General features: G+C 39.1%; 1 protein-coding gene across 1 annotated transcript in view; it reads left to right on the top strand.

Annotated features, from left to right (window-relative positions):
• The window catches only part of coq5 (coenzyme Q5, methyltransferase), a 15,968-nt gene extending 13,682 nt beyond the window's left edge, over positions 1-2,286 (top strand). The window contains exon 7 of the mRNA XM_043715955.1: positions 1,175-2,286. Within this exon, the coding sequence (XP_043571890.1) occupies positions 1,175-1,276 (102 nt within the window). The 3' untranslated portion in view covers positions 1,277-2,286. The remainder of the gene's footprint in view (positions 1-1,174) is intronic.
• Positions 2,287-12,397: the final 10,111 nt, after the last annotated feature.

Genomic DNA, 12,397 nt, shown 5'->3' on the forward strand with positions numbered 1-12,397 from the left:
CCCAATCAAAATCCTTTCCCAAGATTGGGGACTGGCTACAATTGAAGAATGAGTTTGTCTATTTCAGTGGCAGAAACAAAATGGCACTTAGATTGCCCTAGTTTCCCTAAGCCACATACTCTTTTACCTGAATTAGACACCAGTGCTTTCATCAGTGGGAGAATTTGCATTGATCTACTGCCTTTCACAACCTTGATGTTTAATAAATTATTAATCACAATTGTCAAGCTTTTAATGGGAACTAATAGGGAAGATGGAGCAGAAATTATTTCTGTTGTTTGTGACAAGGAGATAAATCCTGCGGAGATAGGAGTCAGACTTTTCGGGAGTGATGTTGGGAGACGTGAAGGTACAATTTGCAGTTGATGCTTGGTTAATTGTTGCTTTTAAATTAGACTGATTAGGTTTAGAATGATCTATTTTTTGTTAACCGTACACATTCCCGCCTCAGGCGACTGACTGTGTGGAGTTTGCACGTTCTCCCCGTGTCTGCGTGGGTTTCCTCCGGGTGCTCCGGTTTCCTCCCACAGCCCAAAGATGTGCAGGGTCAGGTGAATTGGCCATGCTAAATTGCCCGTAGTGTTAGGTAAGGGGTAAATGTAGGGGTATGGGTGGGTTTCGCTTCGGCGGGTCGGTGTGGACTTGTTGGGCCGAAGGGCCTGTTTCCACACTGTAATGTAATCTAATCTAAAAAAAATCTAAAATCTTAATGGATATGAGCAAGGTGGGTGTGTGGAATCAAATTACAGATCAGCCAATGTCGGACTGAATAGTCGAACCAGCAGTTGTGAGGCCATATAGCCTATCTCTGTTCCTATGTTCTTAACATCTGAAATGTTATTGACAGCACAGCATGCCCTCAGTACTACAATGTAACATCAACTTGGAATTTGTGCTCCAGTCCATCGAATGGGAGTTGACACCAAACCTTCTGACTCTACTGCCACTGAGTCACAGCTGACCCCTTTTGTTTTATTTTAAATTTTCTTTACAGCTGAGAGCTGCACAAGAGTTTCTTGGTTTGGGAATAGTGCGGTGTTTTATTTCTTTTCTCCTCTTGTGGAAGAGCCTAGCCTCTGTCTCAGGCCATCTGTCATTTTTATATTACATGTAATGTTTACCTGGAGAATTTCAGCAGTTGTGTTGCTTTCATTTCCATCTTTTTTGTTTCCAGGAGGAGTTCAAAGCAATGATTGAAGACGCAGGGTTTTACCGGGTGGAATACAGCAACATGACATCAGGGATTGTGGCTGTTCACTCTGGATTTAAGCTCTAAATTCGAAGTGATGGAAATAAAATTGCCTGCTGCGAGGCCCTGCTTTCATTGTCTCAGATGCAAGATTACAGATAGTTTGTGAGTGATCACATTGCACTGCCAAGATGCTGTAATACTTCCAGCTGTGCAATTATCAGTAAGAGTCAACGGGATTGTGCTGCGTTATATTCTACTTGTTTTAAAGTGTAAACACGCAGGTGCATGTCTGCTCCAGTTATATACATGTGTTTTCCTCTGTGAGGATGTAGCTCCAGTATCTTCAAAGTTATACTAATAATCAGTGTATTAAACCCTAAGGCGTGAAGGAAATATGTTTGCCACTGATATTCAAACTTTGCCAGCAGAAGTGGTTATTAAACTAGGCTGCCAAATTTATGTACTTCTATTTAAGAAATCAAGGATTTAGCATTTCATATTTTCCCTGAAATATACTGGATAGAATCTGTTGTATTTTTTATCTGCTCTTTCAGCAAGGAAAAGACTTTAATCTAGTTTCATGTCAACAAAAATACATTTCTCTCTGTGCATCTTAAAAACCTAGAGTAAACTCTTCAGGATTTCATACCAGCAAGCATTTCCATTTACATCATTGTGAAAATAAGTGGTCTGATGCAAATGTTTAAAAGAAAAACACAGAATCAAAGTGAGACAGGGCAAATGTCCCACAGTTTCCTTTTTCAACTGACCCTCACTCGTTATTGCCCTGAGAAGTTAGTGTCTCAGTAGCCTTTATAGGAAACCCCTCTTTGCAATGGGAATCCATAGTTATAATTGGCAAGACCAACAGTTTGGTTCTAACACTAAAGGACATGGCATGCACTATTCCTCAGCAATGAACAGGTTATGTCATTGTAATTCTGAAATGGAGACTATGTGCATTTTGTATGTTTAGTTCTGCGGTGTAGAGTTTGATATTTGTGTGTGGTGGGCATTTGTCTATACACGATTTGCAGGATTGACCGAACCTATTTAAATGTTCTAATGGTTGAATAAAAGACTTCTTTCTAGTTTGACTTGTGTACATTTTTTAAATTTTATGTACTTTTAAAAAGTAGACTTGCATGTTCTTGGAGTGGCAAATAGTTTTGTAACAATGAGTTATTGCCCTACCTCCAGAGTAAGCTCTCATGTGCCAGTGTTTGAGGTGAGTAGTGTCCCAAATGTGGAAATGATTGACCTGCTCAGAAAAGGTGACAACTTTTACGCCAATGCTTGCCAGACGTTTTCCCATTGTGACTCCATTTCAAAGCTTGATAATTTTTACAACTCTTTTTGGTGAGAACTGAGAGTAATGGGGTCAGAGTTGGCCATTGCTGCCTCCAAGCTCGCAAAGCAACAATTTGGCTTGCAACCCCATTTAGAGTCCTAACCCCCATTTTAGCCATCCTGGTGTAGACATTTGAATAAACTCTACACTGTCCAAGAGAACTTTGGTAACATGGATTAGAAAGACTCAACAGTAGTTCAGCATTGGGTGGTGTGCTTTTTTGGAATGCTGTTGATGGTCCAAAGACTGTCACAGATGTCATCTTTTGCACTGATAAATTGTGACAGTGAGGACACGTCCATGATGGGGCTTGTCATCTGTAAAGATCAACTTAATATATCATTAACTGCTTTAACTATCATGGACAGACATGTCCGTGACCAGTGGATTGAGTGAGATAATGTCAAGCAGCTTATTTTGTCCTTGCCCAGCATTATTTACTTTGACTTCATAGGATAGGGCTTAAACTCCTGGCTTGTTGATTACTAGTCAAGCCCAACACAGTGCCACATTTAACCAGAACCCCGTCAAGTTTTTTATATTTGAAAAAAGGCAAGCAAATATCTAGAATTGGCAGTCTAATGAAACCAGCGTCAATTACCAGAAAACCCTATCTGGTTCACTAATGCCTTTTAAGGAAGAAAACTCTTGTTTCTACCTGGTCTGGCCTACATTTGACACAGAGCAGGCCCTCTGCGCAATTAGAATTGGGTAATAAATGCCGTCCTAGTTAGTGGCACCCTATCTTCCCATGAATGAATAAAAAAATTTCCAAGTTTTAATTTTAACAATTTCAAAAGGACATGCACCAAAGAAACAAACAATGGTACCAAATGTGCCAGAATTACTAATAAAGCTCGACACTGTCCTGAGACAAAAGTTTTTAAGTGTATAACTGTTGGTAAGTAAACTGTAAATGTTTGCATGCCCACAGTCAAGCACCTATGTAGCTTAGTACCATACTATGTACCCACTAAACTGTCAGGCACTCACACCTACAATGTGCAGATGAGGCACAATTTAACAGTCACAAATGCTTTTAATTGAATGCATGACAATAAGATCTTAAAAGATAGATCAAAGACACCCTGTGGATTATAGAATTTGACAGTGAAACAGATAGAGTGGAGCTGGCAGACATTTTTACTTTATAAGCGAGACTAGTGTTTTAAAATTTGGGAGTGTTATTGATAACTGCTTGAATTCAGTAGTAGCAATTGCTCCTGTAAGCTGATCCCTTGCACCTTGCGTTCCAGAGCTGACACACTGTCCAATATGTAGGTTATACAATACTGTAACCAAGGAGATTGGCACAATGCATCTCCTTTTGACATGAACCGGATAATTGTCTTCATTGCCTTTTGCACTTCATATATACATTTCAAGTCTTGCAATAGATGAACCATTTATTTAGTGAGATAAGGCTCGTATGACATGCTGTTTTATGTTATGAACAGCAAACGATTTTATGAAGTAATTATGTTTGTATGTACTTTAAAGTCCAAATTGCCTCCATGTAAGAATACAAAATTATGAAAATGTTGCACTTCTTCACAGTTCAATGTTTTATTACTTGACTCAAATCAACAAAATGTGTAAAAAGACCAGCTTCAATCCAAAAGCATTTGTTGCGGAAGCCTTGGTTTTCTAGTGGAAAATCTACCTATTTTTCAGTGCAGAGACCCTATGCCAAAAAGAAAATCTCCACTGGGCTTCCTGGAATAGCTGATTTCCCCACACAGTAGATGTGAGCTTTTTAACAGCGACTGAGAACATCCAGCGCCATTTAAAGCAACTTGCTTTAAAAATGTTAAATTACAATATTATTCTTTGATAATCTTTAAAGAAACAATTGATCAAAAATTCCAACAGTATGATGCATCATTTTGCTTCATCAGTCACAAAGAACAGCAGGTAACCTTGCCAAACTTGAGGGAATAGCCTCCAATCAACAGTTTTTTTAACAAAACATTCAAGTTTCTTGGGATTTCTAGTTTTCTTCTCCAAATAAGAGGGTGGTACTAATTGTGTTTCTGTGTAGCATAAAAAAAATGAGATATATTGGGAGTTATTTTGCTGTGTGCTTATATAGAATTGAGACTGCGAGGCTTGTCCCAGTAAATCATAAATACTCTTTATGCAGGGAAGATTCCTGGAGAGGCAGTTGAATCATGCAGTGAGAATCATTGCTGTGAGTGAACAAGTTATTTAACAACAACAACAACAGTTAAATTATTTAAGGGGGACCATGGTAGCATAGTGATAATGTCACTGGACTAGTAATCCAGAACCCCAGCCTAGTGTTCTGGCAACATGGATTCAAGTCTCCACATGACAAATGGTGAAATTTGAATTCAATAAAAATTTGTTTGGAATAAAAAAAATGCCAACCTAATAGTGACCATGTAATTTATTGTTGCTTATTGTAAAGACCTGTTGGTTCACTATTGTCCTATTCGGAAGGAACCTCTGCTGTCCTTACCTGGTCTGGTCAGGTCAGGCCTACATGAGACACTAGATGCACTGCAATAAAGTTGACTGCCCTCTGGACAATTAATGCTGGGCAATAAATGCAACACCCATATCCACAAACACAATAAGAGCCAATGGTGTTAGGAGCAAGGTACCGGCATGAATAGAGGATTGGCTGACTGACAGAAGGCAGAGAGTTGGGATGAAGGGTTTTTACCAGACAGGCAGTTGGTGACCAGTGGAGTTCTGAAGGCTTAGTATTGGGACGACAGCTATTCGCATTGTACATTAATGATTTGGACGAAGGAACTGAGGGTATTGTTGCTAAGTTTGCAGAAGACACAATGATAGGTGGAGGGACAGGTAGTGTTGAGGAAGCAGGGAGACTGAAGAAGATTTGGACAGGCTAGGAGAGTGGATAAAGAAGTGAAATACAAATTGGCCAAGTGTGAAGTTATGCACTTTGTTGGAAGAATAAAGGTGTAGACTGTTTTCTATACAAAGAAAAGCTTTGGAAATCTGAAGTGCAAAGGGAATTTGAAGTCCTAGTTCAGGATTCTAGTAAGGTTAACATGCAGGTTCAGTTGGAAGTTAGGAAGGTAAATGCAATGTGGGCATTCATTTCAAGAGGGCTCTAAAACAAGAGCAGGGATGTTTTGCTGAGCCTGTATAAGGATCTGTCAGACCATATTTGGAATATTACAAGAAGTCTAGGGAAAGATAGGCCGGTATTGGTGAGAGTTCAGAGGAGGTTTACAAGAATGATCCCTGGGATAAAGGGCTTATGATATGAGGGGTGGTTGTGGACCTTAGGATTGGAATCTATGGAGTTTAGCAGGATAGGGGGATCTGATTGCCCTTTCAGTTGGAAGTGGTCAGTCTAATGAGCCTTGGTGAATTTATGCAGTGCATCATGGTAGATACTTCTACTGAGTGTCAGTGGTGGTGGGAGTGGATGTTTATAGTTAGGTGCCAATCAAGCAAGCTGTTTTGGCCTGAATTATGTCAATCTTTTTGAGTTTTTCTAGAGCTGGCGATGCACTCATCCAGCTAAGTGGGAAATATTCCATCATGTCCTTGATTTGTACCTTGTAGATGGACAGGTTCTGGGAAGTTAGGAGGTGAGTTATCGCTGCAGGATTCCTAACCTCTTATATGGCAAGTCCAGTTGAGTTTCTGGTCAATGGTAGCCCCCAGGATGTTGATAGTGGGAGTTTCAGTGAGGGTAACACCATTGAATGTCAAAGGATAATGGTTAGATTCTCTATTGTTGGAGATAATAGTTGCTTGGCACTTGTGTGATGTTGAACATTGTGCTATCAGCAACAAATATTTCAACTTCTGACTTTATGATGGATGGAAAATCACTGATGAAACAGCTGAAAATTGTTGAGCCTAGGACACTATCCTGAAGAACCCCTGCACAGATGTCCTGAAGGTTCCCCTGATTCCTATTGAAACTAGTTTTGCTAGGACTCTTTGGTGCCACACTTGGTCGAATGTGGCCTTGATGTCCAGGGCAGTAACTCTCACCTTAACTCTGGAATTCAGCTATTTTGTCCATGTTTGAACCAAGGCTGTAATGAGGTCTGGATCTGAGTGGCCCTGGTGGAACCCAAACCTGGGCATCAGTGCACTGATCATTGCTAAGCAGCTAGTGGTTCTCAATAGTACTATTGATGCCACCTTCCATCACTTTAGTGATGATTGAGAGTAGACTGATGGGACGGTTTTTGGCTGGGTTGGACTTCTTTTATGTTCAGGATATAGCTGAGCAATTTTCCAGATTTCCAAGTAGTTGCCAGTGTTGTGGCTGTTCCAGAACAACTTAGCTCCGGGTGCAGCACATGCTGGAGCACAAGTATTTAGTACTATTGCTGGATTGTTGTCAAAGCCCACAGCTGTTGCAAAGCCAGTGCCTTCAACCATTTCTTGATATCACATGGAGTGAATCAAATTGGCTGTGATGCTGGGGTCTACTGGAGGAGGCTGCGATAGATCATTCACTCAGCACTTCTGGCAAATCCTGTGAATACCTTCAGCCTTTTCAGGAAGGGAATTTCAAACACACTCAACCCTCTGAAGGTGGGTTTCCTCATCTCTGTTTTAAATGGTTGAATTACTTCACCCTTTATCTTTTGTGCTGATTTGCTGGACATCCTTCCATCAGTGAGGATGGAGATATCTGTGAAGTCGCTCCCTGCAATTAATTGTTTACTTGCCCATTTTCGTGACTGGTTTAGGCAGAACTGCAAAGCTTAGATCTGATGTATTAAGGTTGAAATCACTTAGCTCTATTGCTTGTAGCTCATGCTGTTTGGCATGCAAGTAGTCCTGTTTCATAGCTAGACTAGATTGACATCTCAGTTTTAAATATGTCTGATGTAGTTCCTGTCAGACTTTCCTGCACTTTTCATCGAACCAGGTTTGATTACCTGACTTAATGGTAACGGTAAAGTGAGGGATATGTCAAACTATGAAGTTATCCATTGTGTTGTGGAGTACAATTCTGCTGGTACTGATGGCCCACAGTGTCTCATGGATGCTGGATCTATTTGCAGGCTATCCCATTTAGCACGGTGATAGTGCAACACAAGATGCAAGGCATTCTCAGTATGAAGGCAAGTCTTAATCTTCACAAGATCTGTGCATAGCAGTGACAGGAGCGAAACACAGGTGAACCAAAATGCCAGGTCTCTTTCCTTTTTTTATTTTATTAGATTCCCTACAGTGTGGAAACAGGCTCTTCGGCCCAACCAGTCCACACTGACCCACCGAAGAGTAACCAACCCAGACCCATTTCCCTCTGACTAATGCACCTAACACTATGGGCAATTTATCATGGCTAATTCACTTGACCTGCACATCTTTGAACTGTGGGAGGAACCCAGAGGAATCCCATGCAGACACGGGGAGAATGTGCAAACTCCACACACTGGAGTTCCAGAAGCTGGAATCGGATCGAACCTGGGATCCTGGTGCTGTGAGGTAGCAGTGCTAACCAGAGCCACCGTGTCGCCCTTTCTTTCCCCCCGTCCGCTCCCTCCCAGGATTCCCTGAGGTGAAAGCAATTGTGCCAGTCACAAGACAGAAGAGACTTTACTCAACCTCTTGGTCATCGGGCATCCAAAAGTAGATCTTAGACCATGCAGCAAGACTTCCTCCAATGGTGGAAGAAAGGCAACAGACGCAGAAGCCAGAAGCTAATTTTCAACTTTAATCTATGCTGTGAAATTGATGTAGGATGTATTTGCTGCTTCTGAAGAGCTGCTAGAAGCTATTATCTACTAGACTAGTTTACTAGACTAATATTTATGCGGACAGGCTGGGCCTGTATCCTGTGGGGTTTAGAAGAGTCAGTGGTGAGTTAATTGAAACATATGATGTAGGGACTCGCCCAGTGGATGTCAAAGAATGTTTCCTTTTGAATGAGAATCTAGAACAAGGGATGGTTGTTTAAAAAAATAAGAGGTCACCGATTTCGTAAAGAAACGAGGAAAACAATTTTCTCTGATGATTAAGTGTCTTTGGAACTCCCTTCCTCAAAAAGCAGATGCAGAAACTTTAAATGTTTTTAAGACAGAGGTAGATAGATTTTTGATTGCCGTGGGGATGGAAGATTATCAAAGGGCTGGTGGAGTGTAGAATTGAGGTTAAAATCAGATTAGCCCATGATCTTATTGAATGGCGAGCAGGCTCAAGAAGCCAAGTGGTCTACTCTTGTTCCTTTCTTGTGTCTACCTCTTGACAGAAAGTGCATCTTGAAGGTGGTTTACTTTTTCAAAAAGGGAACAATTGCCACAGAATCAAATTACATGTGCTCTTTTCCTCGCAAATAAACCTGGACTCAAGTGACCTAAATGCCAAGTCAGACGTTTCTGGCCACAAAGTCACCAACCAAAACCCCTGATCCATATTGCTTGAAAATTGTTTCTTGTTTTGGGCAAAGTAATTAAACTTGTGGCGATTGGATACAAATGAGTAGTAACTAAGAAGGGACAGAGGGAATGTGGACAGAAATATATTACTCTGGCATTCTTCTTGATAATGATCTTAATTGAAAACAATAGTTTGCAACAATGTAAATGTTTGAAAAGTTAATGCTCAAGACACAGTATATCTGTTTTTAAAAAGGTCAAAATGATTTAAAAATAACACAAACCAGCCATGGAACAGAGCTGTTTAAAACCCTGGTTAGATTGATGTTAGATTCTAAGTGAAAATCTTTAATTTCTGGAATTTACTAAAGTCCTTACATTTTGTTTTTTGGACAAGTGACAATTCATTTGTGATCTGCAGTTGTAATATCATCTGCAAATGTCATGTTTTATAGAGTTGCATTGTGACATTGTCAAGAAACAATTGCTACTGTCATGGTTTTCCCTCTTACTATGGCTGCCTCACTGCTAAAACCCAATTGGCTGTGGCTGTAAATGGAAAAGCCATCTATTTCTATCTAGTGGTTGGAATAAGAATGCAGTGTTTTCATGTTCTTTGCACATTCAATCTGCCAATTGTTTATTAAGTTGCTCATGACATGAGGTTGAAACTACAGGATAAAATAAAAATGACAACAGTGGAAACAATCCTTGTTAAATTCTTAAATTAGTAGACAGGACAGAACTGAAAGAATTAAGGAAAGACAGAACTATGTTTCTGTTGCTCCACAGTGAATATCTTCAAAGTTAATGGAAACTCTTGTAGTGGGAAGGGGTGAGATGGTAGAGTGGAGTTAGGCAGCTGTAACAATTGAGTGAAAGCAAAGGGAAAATAAGAAGTGGGCAGGCTTTAAAATATGTAACTGCAGGAACAAAGTAGGGCTGCTTGGGGAGATGGAAGAGATAAGGGCAGCAAGGAAGTTGGGAAAAGACAGAGGATAATGTAATGAAAATAGTAAATGCTAAAATACCCAAAACTCAAGGGTGTACCAGTGGGAACAGTTAAAATGTTTCAGTTCAAAATTTCCTTCATGGAACTAAAATGTTAATCTCTTTTTCCTCTCTATAGATGCAGTCTGACCTGAGTATTTCTAGAATTTTCTGATATTTTTGTATCTCCAGCATCCACAGTATGTAACTTCCATATTTACAAGATGATAATAGATTACCATTTTGAAAAACAGTTCATTGTTCAACAACTCCACATATTGTGACTCTCCAAGTATATGATTATCAGGACTGGTAAAATGTCGAGAGCTGGGAATCATCTCACAACCAGACACAAGGTCTGCACCATCAGAGAATTCCCCAAACTGGAGGCAGTGGCACTGATTAGAAAGATTAAATCCAGAACTTTATTCTTTAAATTTCTTGTCCTTAAGATGACATCTTAAAGTCATTATACAAATCTAAATTGCTTTTTTATGAGAGGATGACTTAATATAGTACCAATTTGTAAAAGACCAATGTCGTCAGGAAGCGGTAATCTAAATAGGGTTATGGAAACAAAGCTCTCAAATCATTCAGTGCTGGAATGGGGAATTTTGGTAGCAGCTTGATAGGCAAGCTGTCTTTAGGATATATTCATCTTGGTTATCAAATTTTGAGGCCCAAATGAACTATTATAACTTACATCATTGTTTGAATCATAATTGAGTTGCTAAGCTGAGTATTTTTAGCAAAGCAAGCCATTTAAGTTAGATTTTCATAGGTACACTATCATAGTTGGCTTTAAAAGAATATGCATTCAATTTTTTTTTTCAGCAGCACATGCCATGGTCAACATTTCTCCCCTCCATTTTGGAATAGAACAAAATGTAACAATTTCCTTCTGCCTAGCTTTTATCATAATAAAAAACAACTATCTAAACAGGAAGCAGATCCTGTCGCAATACGTAGAGTGTGACAGGCTCTTACATTTAGAAGAATTGGACAGCAAATGTAATAGTGTGAATCAGCTACTTTTGTATGAGCATAGATTCATTTTATTCAATGTTAGAAGCTAAGGATAAGATGACAACAATGGAGATGCAACAAAGTTAATTTATTTTTCAGAAGCTTATTTTCCCATCCTTGAAACTGGACAGTATAAATTGCAATTAACTGACTTTTCTGATGGTTGGGCTTACTTCCACTTCTGTAATCGCATCCTTTTGCATTATTCCTTCATTCCCACAGTACCAGTATCTTGTGATTCACTTTTAACATATTAAATCCAACATGTATTCAAACCTCACTGTCCTCATCCTGCATCAATACTATATTGCACTACAGGACTTTTCACCGGATTCAAAGCCTTAAAGTTCATCTCAACCTCTAACCTCATACAGCCCTACATGGATTCTGTTTGAAGAAAATGAGCACACTTATTCCGTTATTACTAGCGTAATCTGTTCCCAGTTTCAGAACCTTTCTAGTTTTGCTTTTGAGCCATTTTGACTTGAGACACTCACTATGCTAAATATACTACAAATGTAATTGATGTAAATCATTGAAGTTCTAGATATGTTAAAGATGGGAAATAGAGGCAGCAGGTAATCAACTATAATAGTATCTTGATGTTTCAAAAATACATTCCAGCAGTAGTTATTGTTTTCCCCTCTAGTGTCAAATAAAGTCATCCTCCGTCTCTCAGAATTGCCTAAAAATGATCATAATGATGTACAATTAATTCTCTTCATAGCTTTGGGTAGCTTTGCTTTTAAAGGGGTAAGGACATTCCAGTTGCACAAACAATAGGAAATTTCAGTACTCCACAACCTACCACTATGGCTTAAAACTAAAACATCAGGCCTAAAATATTCAGTAAGTGAATCAGTTTAACATCTGAAATTCTCTAATTTGAATCAAACCTAACAGTTAATGTCAATAGTGAATTGAAGCAGAAGACTTAACTTGTTTTATTAAAGTTAAAATAAGTGAAAAGGATGGGTTTGAGAGAGTGGTGAGGATATGGACTTCTCTCCTTTGCCCATGAGTAAGTAGGCTATGTACTTACACCACCTACTAAACTATGCTAATGTATGTTTTGTACTGATTTTAAGCAGTAAATGGTTTTTCATAAGAATTAACACTAAATTAGAAGACTGTCAGCTGCTGATAATACATTTAATGGTAAAAGCCTCTTCTTATGTACAAGCCCCAGCAACTTTTCAATCTGTTTATATGGACTGGGGTATTTTACACAGAGTGAATCTATTTGTATCCAATTGTATACAAGAAATATCCATGAGTTGCTAAATAAATTCTTGTATTAATGCCAAGGCAGGTGACAGCTTTTACATTTATGGGCCACTGAACATTATACCTACACAGTTAAAATTCATGACAATCACTAGTAGTAATGTTAGCTATTTGTCTCAAATATAAGAAAATCCATAATGAAGTTACGTGAAAGACATACAAATAAACCAAATCAGAGAAGGCAAAGTTAAAACAAAAAAG

The sequence above is a fragment of the Chiloscyllium plagiosum genome, chromosome 25 (assembly GCF_004010195.1).
Source record: "Chiloscyllium plagiosum isolate BGI_BamShark_2017 chromosome 25, ASM401019v2, whole genome shotgun sequence".
Taxonomy (NCBI): domain Eukaryota; kingdom Metazoa; phylum Chordata; class Chondrichthyes; order Orectolobiformes; family Hemiscylliidae; genus Chiloscyllium; species Chiloscyllium plagiosum.